Source organism: Macadamia integrifolia, chromosome 4 (genome assembly GCF_013358625.1).
Source record: "Macadamia integrifolia cultivar HAES 741 chromosome 4, SCU_Mint_v3, whole genome shotgun sequence".
Classification (NCBI taxonomy): domain Eukaryota; kingdom Viridiplantae; phylum Streptophyta; class Magnoliopsida; order Proteales; family Proteaceae; genus Macadamia; species Macadamia integrifolia.
Genome location: NC_056560.1, coordinates 6840284 through 6858132, shown reverse-complemented (window position 1 = coordinate 6858132; position 17849 = coordinate 6840284). Strand labels below are relative to the sequence as shown.

The 17849-nt window shown below is 36.4% G+C and overlaps 2 protein-coding genes across 2 annotated transcripts; both read right to left on the bottom strand.

Annotated features, from left to right (window-relative positions):
• Positions 1 to 7311: 7311 nt before the first annotated feature.
• LOC122076956 (stearoyl-[acyl-carrier-protein] 9-desaturase 6, chloroplastic-like) lies at positions 7312 to 8832 on the bottom strand. Its single transcript, XM_042642630.1, has 2 exons — positions 8094 to 8832; positions 7312 to 7950 (listed from the first exon to the last, which is right to left on the bottom strand). Exons 1-2 carry the CDS (start codon positions 8709 to 8711, stop codon positions 7384 to 7386), a joined length of 1185 nt encoding a protein of 394 aa, XP_042498564.1. The 5' UTR covers positions 8712 to 8832; the 3' UTR covers positions 7312 to 7383.
• Positions 8833 to 14370: 5538 nt separating this feature from the next.
• Positions 14371 to 15895, bottom strand: LOC122076150 (stearoyl-[acyl-carrier-protein] 9-desaturase 6, chloroplastic-like). Its single transcript, XM_042641459.1, has 2 exons — positions 15188 to 15895; positions 14371 to 15062 (listed from the first exon to the last, which is right to left on the bottom strand). Exons 1-2 carry the CDS (start codon positions 15803 to 15805, stop codon positions 14496 to 14498), a joined length of 1185 nt encoding a protein of 394 aa, XP_042497393.1. The 5' UTR covers positions 15806 to 15895; the 3' UTR covers positions 14371 to 14495.
• Positions 15896 to 17849: the final 1954 nt, after the last annotated feature.

Genomic DNA, 17849 nt, shown 5'->3' with positions numbered 1-17849 from the left:
AATAATAATGCATCATATGTATAAACTAAAACTGAAAGTCAAATGCGAACATATTGAGCAAAACTCCCACTAATAAAATGCATCAAAAGAACTAACAAGTCCCATATTAGTGACATGCTCTTGAAAGACTTTTGGAGTCAAGCCCTTAGTAAGAGGATCTGCAATCATGTTTTCTGTAGCAATCTATTCCATTGTAATCTGTGACTCTTGAACTTTCTCTTTGACAAAAAATTACTTAATGTCAATGTATTTAGAGTCTGAAGTACTTTTACGGTTATAAAAGAAACAAACTGCAGCGGAGTTGTCACAGAACATCCTCAATGGTTTAGATATAGAGTCAACAATTTGTAATAATATAGTTCTATAGAAATTTATGATTCATGAGCTTACTCTCACTGATCTTTAGATAAATCTATTCGATTCCTCCCATTTTCATAAAGAACCTTAGCTTGAACATAATTAACAATCACTGGCTTAGGAGGCTCATCAATTAAGATTAAAATTTATTATCATAATAGCCAGAGAAATATTAAAGGATTAGTTCCACTCCTTAAAATTGGAACCATTCAAATTTTTTATAACAGAAAATAGCTGAGAAGTCAAAGCTGACAAATATAATCATACATATTTACCAAAATATATATAATATGCAAGAACAGAAGGCATATTAAACTTCTCAACAATATAATTAAATCTGACTAATTGGGCTGTTAATCAGATTATTCCAGTATTGTTTTCAATAACTGTAGGAAAACAGAAACTGGGGAAAGATCTAACGTCATCGGGGTCACACCTGTGGTGGCAAGATCACCCAACACGTAGTGTAATCTTTCACATGCAAGGCGAGACGCTCAAAACAACACCACTTTGAAGATTCCGTCACCTGTGGTGGCAAGACAAGAACCTCCAAAGCTATGAAGCCCAAAATGTCACCCTCACACTATCAAGCGAAACCGACCAAATGAAGACTCACCTGTGGTGGCAAGAGCACATCATTCGCCATATGGTCTCCTTGACTGCAAACCATCCTGAATAGTCAATAGTAATTTCACAATCTCAGTAACTAGCCCACTAAGTGGAAGCATAATCACTGAAATTATGAAAACCTATAGACTTGGATTGCTACCAAATGCCCATGGGTTTAGATTTTGGATGCAAACAATAAGATGAGCTATTTCAGTATTTAATTGATAAAATATTCAACATAAGCCTACAAAAGCAACCCATTATAAACCCTAATAGTCAATATGGTAATACCATAATTTAACAGTTATCAAAGTGAGTACATTCTTAGTATGACAGTTTTGTACTTCCAGCCATTACCATAAATAAATAAAAATCTAAATATGGTATTTTCTATAATGACAACATGCTAAATATGAAAGTTCATAATATTTATTCATGATAACAAAAACACATGAAATATGTTACTTTATCCATAATTCATTAGATATACAAAGTTGTATACAAAAATGAACTTTCAACCCAAATGACTTTAATATCCAACATAAATATTAGCCCATAAACTTTAAAGTCAATCATAATAAAGTCTCATAGTTTCTTCAAGTCAAAAGAAAATTAGCTAATAGGGCACATAAACCGAATAACTTATAGGCCAAAAAACAACAATAAGTCTTTAATAAATAAAGGTAATGTTGGCTTAGATCCATAGTAAGTATAAACAACTCCATAGGCTTTATGCCAATAAGCCACTAAAACTTGAATGAGTTCATTTAAATCATTCAAATATAATATATTTGTTTTATCTCGATGAATTTTCAATAAAATTGAACTTTATCATAAGTACAAATATGACATATAAATTTGAAGAAATATTACTTAAACAATGCACTTGTGATATTTTGAATCATAAATGGGTGTCAAAACTTATAATTATGTGTCTCGTGACGAAACCTGATGTCACGGATGATAAATATAACATCGAAAAAAATATCAAAATACCCCAGATTGACTTAAAATTTATGAAACGATAAGTGTAATATATATAATAAAACATGTATGATAGATCTATTACCCTCAATAGGATAATAATTTATTCTCCCACTAATATAAGAGAGTAGGACTAGATGACCTAATAAAAATACCATTTATAAGAGTCAATATCTGTTCATATTAGAATTAGATCTAACTGTTGGCTTGAATAAGCAGTGGCATAATAGTCAATAGTATAAACAGGTTTCAGAAGTCATTTCAATAAATCAAAATTAAATGATTTCTGATTCCATTTGCATAAACTGTTTATGGTTTATATAATTATTAGACTCAAAAACTCGATTTCATTGAAATTATGCTGAAAATAGTTAATAAACTATCAACATGTAGAAGCAACGTAGGATGATCTTGTGTCATAACATCTCAAATATGAGTATAGATATCATCATTAATATTAATCTTTAATATGCTAACTCTACCCACAAGAATCTTCACAAAAAATTGATTTAAATAGACCACACCAATAACAAAGTTTAACTTTGTGAGATTCATGTGCATTCACTGTAATGACTATATCACTCAAGAGTTATAGTTGAAACTGTATCCTTATCCTTTAAGACAGGAATACACTGGTCCTCTCATTTTCTTGTATTAACTGTGAAAAGAACAATAACTTTGAGATCCCCTTACCTTTGGGATCACAAACTTTAGGTTACTGTCATTTTCTTTAACTTTGGTGACATCATCTTTAGGCAAATGTCACCTATTATGCTGCCCTAGGAAAAACCATGAAAGAACAAGATACGTCACTTTGGTGGAATCCACATCACCCTTTCATGATTCCCTATAGTGATTGAATCCAATAGCACAAGAATTAATATGAATTTGCTTTTGTCACTTTTTTTTTTTTTTTTTTTAACCAAACCATAAAAAAAAAAAAAAACACACGTGTTTGTTTGTCAACCCTTTTTTTTTTTTTTTTTTTTTTTAAACAATCAAAAAAGTAAAAGCAATCTATTGTATTTGCTTTTGTCAACTTTTTTTTTTTATATCAAACCGTACAAAGCAACCGTGTTGCTTTGTCAACACGGTTCCCAATTTCAGACTATTCTCTAAAACTAACACCACTACAGTCTGCAAAACCTGCAACTCAATGTCTTTTTTTATTTTTTTATTTTTTTATTTTTTTTTACGAGCCAGTCTCCCAATTCCAACAAAAATCCATTTGATTTCCACCACAAACAGAGATAAAACCTTACCCACCATGTTTCTGGTTGGGAGGAAAGATTGGAGACCAAGAGAGTTTCTGGTTGGGAGGGAAGATCTTCACTTGGACTCGATTAGATTATGCAAAAAAACGCTGAGCAAGGACAGGTCAATCTTTGGCATTGGGTTGTTTATCGGAGCCGTGGCTATTCGATATGGGTATGATTGTGGTTGCAAAGTTGCAAAGCTTCTCGCCATTAATGACTCGGACCGTTATCATTCCAAGTTTCATGATTTCTTTCCTATGTCCACCACTCCACGTTCCCTATGTCCACTCCACGTCGCCATCATATTTAGAGGAGGAGATTGATAGGAAGAGAATGTTTGATTGCCCGAACCAGAGGAGAAAAAAATTGATGTTTATTACTGGTGGTACAGCCGATCGATTTTTCATGAACGAGGCTCTGATACCATTGAAAGAAAAACATATCCGGAACGATTCATGAAGATCGATAAGCATGCACGACAATCACTATAAAATATATGTTTTAGGCATACCTGAATCCATGGTTGAAGAATAAGAACTCCTCAATGTCTTCTTGTATGCTCCTCGTATAACACAATCAATGTTGGTCTGGTCTACCCTCTTTCCCTTTTTACTTTAGGTCGTTAGTCTCACTTAATGGGTCAGTGATAACTATATATAGGGGTGAGGGTAGGGACCAACCCTGCAATAAAATTAGGGTTTCCTCCCCATTAAGGAAACAATACCTTAGGTCCACACATAGAAATAAATATTTCATACCATTAAGGTGTGCTAATAGAATTCAATATCTCCATAGAGATCACTTACCAATAATATTGGATTATTTCTGCTTACTCCATCTTTAGTCAACACCACCAAATCGGTTTTGGAAACAAATCTTTGACTATGCTAGCCCACCTAATAGAAAATCTTACATATATTACATTGATATTGTCCATTATCAACATGCAGAATTCCCATCCGTTCATTACAATTAGTTCTTGTCTCTGCTCTTTGTATCTTTGTATCAACATCTTGTTTGTCTTTTTTCCTCAAACCTTATTTACAAAATGCGAATTTCCTCGAAGTTAGGATTGATTTATCAGTTCTGCTCCAATGTGCATAGTCTCTCCTCACACTGAAACCCATCCTTCCCCCATAGGAATTATAGAATTTATAAGCCTCGATCTCTGAATTAAATTTCATACTGACCCGAGGCTCAATCTCGAAATCTAGACCTATGTCTTGATCTCCCATAATATTACCTATAGTTTTGATACTGTTTAGATAACCGTCCTTATAAAATAAACATCATGAATCTCAAATTCTCAATCAAGTAAGACTGAAAATAATAACAAACAAAAATCAAACTATGATAAAAACTTGGAAACAATTCAAGTAAGACTGTGAAAATAACAACCATTGAGTACATACAAGAGGTCAACAGATGGTTATGGAGAACTCTGTAATACTTGATTGGAAGTACATTTAAGACGTAGGAATTGTAGTTTTCCTTTTTTTTTTTTTTTTTTCAAAGCCAATCTTGGAAGTTGTAAATCAAATTTAGAGATAGTGGTTTTGATAGCTTCAGCTCCTTGGAATGAGCTACTACTCCATTAGCAGCTCTACACAACCACCACTAAAGGAAATAATTTACTCATGAATAATCAGATCAATTGAAAAACAACAGAAATAAATTGGAAAACAACAAGATACAATTGAAATAGGCATAGCTATGGCCATTACAACATTTAAAAAAAAAAAAGAAGAAGAAGAAGAAGAAGAAGAAGAAGAAGAAGAAGAGAGAGAGAGAAACTCATGCAGGAAACCTATTTGACGTTGAAGTTTAAAAATAAAAATAAAGTAACACCATTCTGCCCTATTCATAATCATGAAATTAATCTAACTTCCAGATGGAATCAGAAACACCCCTCCCCCACACCCCCACCGGAAAAAAAAAAAGGCAAAAGGACATCCAAATAAGTCCAACAACTACTTTGAATTGGAACATGACCAGACACACCACACATGACCTCCATTCCTGTTTCAATTTTATTAGAAGTTAAAACACAAACAATCATGCTACCCCCCCCCCCCCCAAAAAAAAAAAACTCACACTCACACTCACACCACTAGAACAAAGAAAAAGTATGCCATCCCATGCTTTTCACATGCTCCACATCAGTGTCCCACCCCACCTCTAGGTCTCAGCCATATTATCTTCTCAACTTTTATTTCCTGAGTGGGACCAGATTCCAAGGGCTTGAAGAACTTAATTTGTCTCATGATGTTGGCAAATCCTCAAGGGCAGTCCTTAAGAGAAGCTGATCTGCACCAAATGGAGGACACGTCTACCTCTGAATATGTTTAATTCTCCATCTCAGAGGGCTAAATAATATTTTTTTTTCTATTTCTGAACAAATACAAAGCTGGGGCTTCCCAGAAAAGCCGATTTGTTAAAGCCCAATAAGCGACTCTCCTGATCTGCTTTGCAAATAATTCTGATCTGTGGGACATGGGTTCCATCACAAAATCCTAGAAAAACGCATGGGACCATTTGAGTTCTATAGTAAACAATGCACCCACTTAGACCAGCACAACCAACACAAAACTCAAGTCCTAACTAGAATTACAAAGGAATTTGCAGTACAGGATCATCAAAACAAAGAGAACTTGGAGCGAATTTTTATAACTTGAAAAATAATGATCAGAATGACCTGATATTCAGGTCGAGTAGTCTTCTTGAGTTATCACAATCTGCCTACACCATCTCAGAAAATTGAGATCTAGAGAAGGGTGTGCAGAGTAATCCTAGTGGAACAAGGAAAACAGAGTAATGTTGAAACTAGAATTCTTAAAGGTCCAATGCAGATTTTCAGAACAGTTCAAGAGAGTATATAAACAAAACTCAAATTTTTCTATCCTTCCATCACGAAATCCTCAAGAGAAGCTGATCTGCTTTGCAAATAATTCTGATCCACTCTATGACTCTCTCTTCCATTGAAAATACATTGCAGAACAATCTCAAATTCATCTTCTACCAAAGACACCACCACAAACACGCTAGTAACATAGCCTTCCATAAAAATCAGATATGCTAAATTATTGCCATTTCTTCTGCAACTATTATTTCTTAGAGACAAATGAATAATCAATTAAACATTGCCCCATCTTCAAATATTAAATTGAAGCAATAAAAATAAATGAAGCAGAGAACTCACCAGTTCCAGATGATGATCGCACAGAGAAAGGAGAAATCACCGGCGGTCTGTTAGAGACGGTGAGATGAACGCCGGCGGCCTATTGGAGATGGTGGGATGAACGCCAAAGGTAGAGAGGAAGTTCCCGCACGACAAACAAATCCTATTTTTTTTATTTAAAATCTTGCATCGATCTCTCAAAGATTTGATCATAAGAAGATGATAAGGTGTATCGCTGATGTATATTTTTCACTAAGGTTGAAGCCATCCACACCATAGGATCAATAAAATCCTAGTACACGATATATGACTCACCCCCGCGCTATAGAAGAGCCGAATCCGACCAACTCGGCCATTTCAACAAGTAGAAGCTAAACGTCTTGTACTGTTTATGTTTTTAAAAGGGAGAAATTTTGAATTTGAATCTTCTTCATAGTGAACCTTGCAATTCCATCATGTAATCTAATACAAAATAATATATTAACAGTACTTTTGAAGGCAATTGGTTCTGTAGTATAGATTGGACCAGTGTTATCGATTCAAATTATTCAGCTGAACCGAATTTTTTCAAATTTTATCAAAAATTTGGACCGAATACAAATTAAAAATAAAATTCGGTAAAATTCCCGATTTTTTCAAAAGTGAATATAAAACGCGAATAATTCGGACCGAATCCGAATTAAACCGAATTATTCGGTCCAATTAAACAATATTTAAAAAAAAAACAATAAAAAAAAAAACCCCAATAAGCTTTTTTGACCGAATCCTTAAATTAATCAATCGAATTATTCCGAATAATTCTCCGCCCGAATAATTTCCGAATCCAAATTTGTTAACTATGGACTGGACTAGATTCTCTACCCATGTGGGTACCTCCAAACAGGATGTTCCCACATGGGTTGGTACCAATGAAATAAAGTCGGTATGTAGTTTACATCCATTAATAATAAAAATAATACCATCGTTACGTAGGAATACATATTATGGATGCAGAAAGATCTAGAACGCAACCTCCCTGTCGAAAATCCAACTAAAACCCACGGTACGTGGCTTCGACTTAAGTGCTCGTTCTTCCGCTCGTTGGTGCAGCTTTCGAAACCTGGAAGCCAAACCACACACAAAATCCTGGGCCTCGTTGGCAGCGCTGTTGAGACCCTCTAGCTTCTCCAGCTTCCACCGCCTAACCAGGAAATCCAATATGTCCGCGTAATCGCCGGCCGTGTAGACGCCAACCCTCTGTGCGACAGCAGCGAAGTTATCGAATAGATTGGGATCTTGGCCGTCATACATGAGGTAAGCAGGCATGGCGATCTTCTTTCGCATCATATCGGCGATCCCGAGCATTGCGTCGGAGGGGTCTATCTCCAGTAGCTTCTCCACCATTTTCACGTATGCATTCTCGTGCCGCTTCTCGTCTGCTGCAATACTACCGCATATGCGTGCCAACACTGTGTCCCCATGCTCCTTAGCCAGCCGGGCTGTGTTGCCGTGTGAGACAAACGTGGCCCTCTCTTGGAACGACGTGTACACGTATCCCAAGTAGGGATTGTTCTCTGTTCCCGTGTCCTGTCCAATTAAAATCAACCACGTATGTGAGTCAGAAATGCCAAATTGCACATATATGTATGTATTTATGTATATATATATATATATATATATAGTATACATCTTAATGCATGTTTCATGTTACGAAATGTATTACTACTCACCATGCCACCGCCGATAAGGTACTGAATGGTGCGCTCGATCTTGGGCATATTGACACGACCGGAGAGATACAGGTAGGTCTTGAGCAGGTCGCCGTGTCGGTTCTCTTCGGCGGTCCAACCACGGTTCCAGGTGGCCCAAGCATCCGGGCTGGCACCGGTCTCGTCGTTGACCCCGTCGAGCCGGTTCACGAAAGACTGGTACGTGGGTAGGGCCTCTTCTGTGATCATGTCACCGACCAACACCACCAAGTAGTCATCGGGCAATTCCGATGATCTCTCACGTAACTCACGCACTTGCCCCTCAAACACATCCGTCGGCAAGGATGAGTCCGGCAAAAAATCGTGCGGCTGCCAGCACTGCTCCACTGGTTTTAGTAGTGGGAGTATCTTTTCCTCGGCCCAGCCGTTAAGAGACTTGAAGATCTCCACCTTCTCAGGTGGCATCGAGTGTGTCCTCGATGGGCCTGTCACTGCCGGACGTGGCTGAGGTGGTGCTGCTACGGCAGAAACCGACAGTTGCCGGAGTTTGACGACGCGTGTGGCTGGGGTTTTGGTTTTGACATTGTTACCGAGGGAGGAGAGTTGTTGTGGGTGGCAAAGGCTCTGTGAGTGCAGCATATTTGCTTAATTTTCTCTCTCAGGCAAAGGGGTTATGAAGCTTTATAACTCTCAGAGAGGGTATAGCAAGAGCTTCTTACAGAGATGAGAGCGGGTATAACTCTCGTGTCTGTAGGCTGGCGGTGGAGGTTTGAGTACAGAGATGGCTAATTGGGGAGAAAGAATCATCTATTTGTAGAAGCCTCTTATGATATTCAACCAAGATCTTATAGTTAATTACAGTTCCAAAACTTGAGCAGTCTTAGTTGTCTTCGTCTCTAACTCCGTGACTACACGGGTGTGTCAATTAAGAACTAAGGTGAAGATCTTCTTGCGTTAAGAAAAGGCTGCTAGTTCCAACTTAAAGTCAAAAGAGAAGAATACTAGTTAGTCCATTTCTGGAATTCTTTGAGGGCTGGGAAATAGACAGGTGTAATCATGGAAGTTAGACAATAAGAAGCATTCTAGTTTCGAGGACTTCACTGAAGCTGTAAACCCTTGACTTAAAAGCCGTAGGATCAATTCGATTGCAACTTCGATTGGATCGCCATTGCTTTCTTTTGAAGTATAAGCTAATAGTCAGAAAATAATTGACTGATATAATAGTTTAATATATTTCGTTGGAAACTACCTTGTAATTATTTGCATCAATTTTCAAAGGCACCACTTAGTCAGATCGATTTTCATGCTCTCTGATGTCACTCAAACCATAAATAGTAGTACAGCATTACATCTCCTCAATTCAATGAATGGCATGTCATCTAAAACATTTGAATGGATTTCATGATCTTTTGACCGTTTAGTGGTGGAAATGGACTGCAATTTCATTTTTTTTTTTTAATATAATTTTCATTTTATGTTTGGACAGTGTAATTCATTGGTAGACTCCTTAATTAGAAAGGCGCTTTTTTTTATAAGTAAGATAGTTTGATCAAACTCTATTCCGTGATTAATAAAATATTATAATTTAATAATTACAAACGTACTTATTTTAATGAATAATTATTTTTTTTATAAAAAAAAAATGTGAAAAAAAAGATAGAGAGGGAGGAAAAATATCAATGAAACAGTATGACACCTGCAATATACAATAACAGAAAGAGAGGGAAAAATGTTGGAGTTAGGTGTCTTGAGTCTGTATTTAAAATTGCATCTATTTAAAATTGGGTTTGGTTTGGATCAACAACATGTATAGAGGTATAATTATAATTATGTGTGGTTTTTGGTTTCATATATATTTCTCAGTAGTGAAAACTCTAATCACAAGTAAAAGGGGTCATTCTGTGAGATGGATAGTGGTATAGAGAGTTTTTTTTTTCCTCAGGAATAATGCAAAATCTCTGTTCTCTCAGGTGGATATATGCAATCTTGTCGAACCATGGTGAATTCTTCATCTTGTTTACTTGAATTTCTTTTTCATGGTTGTGATTTCGTCCCCAATTTTTTTTTCTTAGGTTAGAGAACGCTACCCTACTAGAAAATATACACACTAGCACATGGGCCAATAGAACGGTGTGCAAGAGCATATTCAGCATTGGGGCAACATTGTCTTTCCACACCTACTGTGTGTAGGGATAGACACATAGGTGGATAATGTTCTTTCTTCTTAATTTTAATTTACTTTTATTATTAATTTATTAATTTTTTTTATATGATCACAACCCACAAGTCCCATGCTTGTTAAGGGTACGTGTCGATCAATTCGGTTGATTTAAGATACACTATGTTCAAGCTGAATAACTTTCATAACCTCAAAATCGAAAACTAAACCAAATCAATTCAATTTCTCTTCGGATTCTATATACGATTCATACATGGTTTCAATAATTCTCTTCAAAATAACAAACTGAAAAAAAAAAAAAAAAATGAAAAAAACCACCTTTTTTTTTTGATAAAAGATGGAAAAAACACACAACCTTATAAAACCAAAGTTTCATGATTTTAAATCTAGTAAATTTCAACAATTTTTACACGACTCAAACAACCAAAATTTCATTTTTTAAATTCAAACTATAGCAATTTTTTTTTTATCTGCTAACAAGTCAGACCAGTGAAGTTCCCGATAATAATAATAAAAAAAAAAAAAAAAAAAAAAGAAGAAGAAGAAGAAGAACAGCGGTGTACCACCGGTTCTTGCTACTGTATCAAATAGTCAAAGGCTGCTTAATTTATGTATTTGGACAAAAAGACGGTCCCAAATAAAAAAATAAAGCAGGGATGTCAAAATTTGGCTCCACTGGTATGTTAGATCTGAACGAATCGGATGAAGTTTAAGATTGGTTTAATTAATAATTAAATGTGTCAAGTTCAAGTGTCGATAGATTACAAGTTGAATATTATTATTATTATTATTATTTTTATTTTTTTTTTTCGTTAAGAATCATCAATAGAAGTTAGTGGTCTAACAAATGAAGAGGATGGACTGAATATTGTGATTGATCGAAAACAATCGCTTATAACCCGATTAGCTCATTTAACCTGATTATAACTCATTTATGATCCATTTAAGAAATGTTTATAGCTTGAATAGTCAAATAACATGTTTAAAACTTGACTATAACACAATAAGCCTGATTATGGATTGATAACTAACTGATCAAATAGAAATATATTCATACCTAGCCTAAGAGAAATGATTACTTAAATTTGCAGACATGATACAAAGCCTTAAATTTGTGGAAATGGACTGAACCCAATTGAAACCGTTCGAACCCATTTCATTGACACACCTAGTGTCAAGTGGTATAATTGTAATTAATTATAAGACTGTGGCTTATATGTAATATCAAATATATGTAGTTTGACAAAATACTATGTTCACAAGAGAGATGTGAACAATTCCAATTGTGATAGAGAAAGGGTTACAAACTCCCTTTCTAACGCTTAATTGTGTTTGCAAAGAAATTCCAACAACCTAAATAACCCATCACAAAAATTTAAAGGAAAAAAAAAAAACAATTTCAGGGCCTTAAGCCCTAGGGACTTTTAACGGAATGATGATTTAGTGATTTTGACGGTTGCATATACAAGAAATGGTCTGAAATACAACCACGTATGAAACACATAATAAGTGGATATATAAAGAACTATTGTCCATAAATTATTCTAGGATATTTATAGAAAAAAGTATTTTAAGATAACTAATTGAAGCAAGCCTGGTGTACCAGGTAGTGGGTACGTTCTATTTTCTTTATTTCCACGAACCAGTCTAGGTTACGAAGGACCAGTAAGAAGAAAGCAAAGACAGCTAAAGTGGTAGAACTGTAATTAACTATAAGACCGTGGTTGAATATCATAATTGGCCTTACTTCCCAATTAGCTTTCTTTATTTTCATGAACGAGTCTTGTTTTCTTTTGGTAGGATTTGACAGTCGTATTTTATTTATTAGAAAAAGATCTCTATTTAGTTGCATGTTCATACGTCTAGACATAAGGATTATGGAAAGATAACCCCGTCCCTCAATTGAATGCTTATAGATCTACCCTGATTAATCCTCATGCTAGCACAATTGCCACTTGACCGCTGACTTCATTTATGACATAGCCGACTCATTAGGTCTAAAATTTCACATTGGATTAAAGTATCCTGAGGTCTATCTGCTAACTAAATTTCATCCATGGCACAATTAAGCGTGGGTCTCACTTTCCATTTCTTTCTCATCGTGGTATACGGGGACAGGGAACAACTCAGGAAATGGGACACGAGGTGCTTAGTGTGTTGCACATTACGCAGAATATTAATTATTGGAGGAACCCTCTTGTCACATATGATATAAGAGATGACATCTCTGTTGACTTTTATCCACTGACAAATTCTCTATCACTGTCCTTCCAAAGTTTGGAACAACCCAGTCCGCACACCTGAGCCTTACCTTTGAGAATAGAAACTCAAAAGTTTCCAAAGGGTCCGTTTCATACTGTTTCTATTGTTTCTATTTAAAAAAATGACATAAACATAAAATTTCGATTTTAAGAATAAAAACGAAATTGAAGATGTTTGATAAATCATATTTCTAAAAGTCGATAGTAATCAGCGAAAGAATAACCACAAATCATTTTAAGAAACGATGAGTCGTTTCTTAAAACATAAATAGGTAGAAATTTCAATTTTAATTTCTGAAAACAAGTAAAACAAAACAATTTTATCAAATAGTTTTTGTTTCGTTTCTTGAAACGTTATCAAACGGGTCCATAGTCTGTGATGCTTTGGTAAAATCAAACAAGAAGACTAATTATTTGATCCATTCGTGTAGGATAGTTGTTGTTGTTGTTATGTGGGTAGGAGTTATTGCCACAGTGGAGTTAATAGTTATGTAACTTAATATGATAAGTTAGTAGAAATTAGAGATAAAATATGTAAATAGAATACGTGAGTTTGTTACTATTTTTTATTTTATTTAATAGGAACTAATATTGAATAGAAGGGCAATGAAAAATTATCCTAAATTATCTTTTTAGATTTATCTTGAAAAGAGGTAGTTACCTCCCAATTAACCAGACGTCTGATTTCGTCCGTAAAGCCAAGAGACAAACATCTCCTATAGCCAAAACCCTATTATATCTCTCCTATTTTCTCTCAATCTAGTACTCTCTCTTCCTCTCTTGACCGTGTATGCATCATGAAACCAAAAGAGAAGTCCATGAAATTCTTGGCGCTTAACAGGTGTCAATTAAAAACAAAGGTAAAGACCTCTATTGCGTTAAGGAGAGGTAGCTAGTTCCAACTTAAAATCAAAAGAGAAGAATAATATAATATTTAGTTATAAGGCAATGTCCACTTCTGGTCTTCAACCTGTAAACCCTTGACTTAAAAAGGCGTAGGATCGGTTCTATTGCAACTTTGACTGGGATCGCTATTGCTTACTGTTGATGTATCAGCTTTGATCGGGCGAGAGTGCGAGACTATTAGCCAAAAAATATATAACAGTCAGATTATTCTTGACTGATATAATAGTTTAATATATTTAATTAAACAAAAATATCCCACTTTTACTAGTTCTAAATGTGTTAATTGGTTTGGTTTCAATTTAAATGGTTCAATTCGGTTTAGTTCGATTTACATTTATTTTGGTTGAAATCAAAATCACATCATTTACTAAACAGTTACACTTTCTGAAACCGCAATCATTTAGCAAACAGTTTTAGTTTCGATTTATTTTATATGGTTTCTAATCGGATAACAATTGTTTTGCTAGTTTATTCACATGTTTACTAAAATTTGCTTTTAATGATAAACGGAAAGAGGGTAATAAGGTTTCGCTTCATTGTTATGTTTTGAGCGTAAAGTACGTATATGCTCCTTTTAACTTAAGTTACAAAGTTGATTCAGTGCTTTTTGCTCATAATTAATTCTGAAAATGAAAAGCACCACTTTTATATTCTAAAAAAGGGACATCAAAACCTTAATAGTGTCCGGTTCATTTAAAAAAAAACAAGAAATTAAACCGGACTTACCATACAGTTTTTTATCTCATTTATATTCCACAAAAAATGAAAAAAATAAAAGAATTCATTTTTTAAATGTTACATTACAGAGCCTTAACGTCTTGTGCTGTTTGTGTTATTAAAAGGGAGAATTTTTTATTTTGAATCTTCTTCATAGTGGACCTTGCAATCCCATCGTGTAATCCAATACGAAATAATATATTAACAGTACTTTTAAAGGCAAATGGTTCTTTATTATAGACTGGACTGGATTCTCTACCCATGTCCGTGGGAAGCAGGTATGTAGTTTACATCCATTAATAAAAATTAAAACAAAATCCCATCGTTAGATAGGAATTCATATTACGGATGCGGAAAGATCTAGAACGCAACTTCCCTTTCGAAAATCCAACTGAAGCCAACGGTACGTGGCTTTGTCTTACGTGCTCGTTCTTCAGCTCGTTGGTGCAGCTTTCGGAACCTGGGAGCCAAACCACACACAAAATCCTGGGCTTCGTTGGCAGCGCTGTTGAGACCCTCTAGTTTCTCCAGCTTCCACCGCCCAACCAGGAAATCCAGAATGTCTGCGTAGTCACCGGCCGTGTAAACGCCGACCCTCTGTGCGACAGCGGCGAAATTATCGAATAGATTGGGATCTTGGCCGTCATACATGAGGTAAGCAGGCATGGCGATCTTCTTTCGCATCATATCAGCGATCCCAAGCATTGCGTCGGAAGGGTCTATCTCCAGTAGCTTCTCCACCATTTTCACGTATGCATTCTCGTGCCGCTTCTCGTCTGCTGCAATACTACCGCAGATGCGTGCCAACACTGTGTCCCCATGCTCCTTAGCCAGCCGGGCTGTGTTGCCGTGTGATACAAACGTGGCCCTCTCTTGGAACGACGTGTACACGTATCCCAAGTAGGGATTGTTCTCTGTTCCCGTGTCCTGTCCAATTAAAATCAACCACGTATGTCAGTCAGAAATGCCAAATTGCACATATATGTATGTATAATATACATCATAATGCATGTTTCATGTTACGAAATATCCTTCACTAATTTACTACTCACCATGCCACTGCCGATAAGATACTGAATGGTGCGCTCGATCTTGGGCATATTGACACGACCGGAGAGATACAGGTAGGTCTTGAGCAGGTCGCCGTGTCGGTTCTCTTCGGCGGTCCAACCACGGTTCCAGGTGGCCCAAGCATCCGGGCTGGCACCGGTCTCGTCATTGACCCCGTCGAGCCGGTTCACGAAAGACTGGTACGTGGGTAGGGCCTCTTCTGTGATCATGTCACCGACCAACACCACCAAGTAGTCATCGGGCAATTCCGACGATCTCTCACGTAACTCACGCACTTGTCCCTCAAACACATCCGTCGGCAAGGATGAGTCCGGCAAGAAATCGTGCGGCTGCCAGCACTGCTCTACTGGTTTTAGTAGTGGGAGTATCTTTTCCTCGGCCCAGCCGTTAAGAGACTTGAAGATCTCCACCTTCTCAGGTGGCATCGAGTGTGTCCTCGATGGGCCTGTCACTGCCGGACGTGGCTGAGGTGGTGCTGCTAGGGCAGAAACAGACAGTTGCCGGAGTTTGACGACGCGGGTGGCTGGGGTTTTGGTTTTGACATTGTTGCCGAGGGAGAAGAGTTGTTGTGGGTGGCAAAGGCTCTGTGAGTGCAGCATATTTGCTTAATTTTCTATCAGGAAAAGGGTTTAGCAAGAGTTTCTTACAGATGAGAGCGGGTGTGGCCCTCGTGTCTGTAGGCTGGAGTTGAAGGCTTGAGTATTGAGAACTTGAGATGGCTAATTGGGAAGGAAGAATGATCTATATATAGAAGCCCCTTATGATACTCAACCACGGTTTTTGGAAATGGGAGAAGAGGTGCTTAGTGTGTTGCACATTACGCAAAATTTCAATTATTGGAGGTAGTCTCTTGTCACCTGTGATATGAGAGACGAGGTCTTTTTTGACTTAATCCACTTGACAGATTCTCCTTTACTATTCTTTCAAAGCTTGGAGCAACCTAGTTCGCAAAATGGAATCTAGTATTGGTATCGGATCGACCGATCGAATGTATCGGATAGGTATCGGTGGAGACCGATCCTGATACCTAACCAATCCTGAAACGAGTATCGATATTGCACTGGGTATCGGATATCGATCGGGATCGCCTGATCCAACCCGATCCGTTAAAAAAAATTTAAAGCTTAAAAGGATGAACAGAATAGAAGAGAGAGAGAGAGAGAGTTTGGATCCAGTGTTAGGGTTTCTTTAGCTGCCGAAGCCCGAAAGAGAGAACAGTAATATCCAAGGCAAAATCCATTAGGGGAGACCATTCAAGATCTGATCTATCAAAGCAGCAACAGCAGCGACCTTCCCCAATGCCTGAGAACTGCTGATTTGGGTTGTTCTTCCGGACCCAACTCCCTTGTGGTGATTGACGATACAATCGATGCAATTCATGAGGCATGCCATAGGCTTCATCAATCATTGCCAGAATTTCAAGTGTTCTTAAATGATTTTCCAAGAAATGATTTCACCACCATTTTTAAGTCTCTGCCAAGTATCTATGAAACACTTCAGAAAGAGTTTAGAAATTTCGTCCTTAATTTTTTGTTTTTTGTTTTTTCATTTTTCTGAATTTTTTTTCTTTAAAACAAAATTGACCGATACCATGATCGATCCAGGAAAATTATACTATTTCCGATCCTTACCGATATTGATCCGTATCGTATTAATTTTCATTGTAACTGATACCAATTTCGATATGAATACCTATATCAATTGTAATACCGAGTTTTAAAACCATGGGCCGTACACCTAAAGCCTCACCTTTGAGGACAGAACCTCCTCAAAGGTTTACATAGTCTGTGAAGCTTTGGTAATATCGAACAAGAAGACTAATCATTTGATCCATTCGTGATATGTTGAAGTGATGGTCTAAATAGGTAAAACCAAAAGAGAAGTCCATGAAGGACTTGGCCCTTAACAGGTGAAGACCTCTATTGCGTTAAGGAGAGAGGCAGCTAATTCCAACTTAAAATCAAGAGAGAAGAATAATATAATAGTTAGTTGTAAGGCTTGGTCCACTTGTGGTCTTCTTTGGGGGCAACAAGAAGCATTCAAGTTGCGGGGACTTCACTGAACCTAATTGATATAACAGTTTAAAATATTTAGATAAACAAAAATATGCCACTCCTACTCCTTCGTTGGAAACCACCTTGTAATTATTTGCATCAATTTTCAAAGTCCACCACTCAATCAGATCGATTTTGATGCTCTCTGATATCACTCAAGCCATAAATTGTAGTACAGCATTACTTCTCTGGAATGGATGTCATGACTTCCACAAAACATTTGAATGGATTTCAGAATCTTTTGAACTTTTAGTGGTGGAAATTGACTGCAGTTACATCTCAGGATAGAATATATTTATCTTGTCTCTTATTCAGCGGTGGTTGAGGATTTTTTTTTTTTTTTTTTTCTGAGGAATATAATTTTCAGTTTACGCTTGGACAGTGTCAAGTAAGATAGTTTGATCAAACTCTATTCCGTGATTAATAAAAAATTATAATTCAACAATTACAAATGTGCTTATTTTAATAAATAAATATTTTTTATATAAAGAGAAAAAGAGAGAGAGAGGAAAAATATCAATGAAACAGCATGACACCTACAATATAAAATAAGAGAAAGAGAGAGTAAATATTGAGGTTAGGTGTCTTA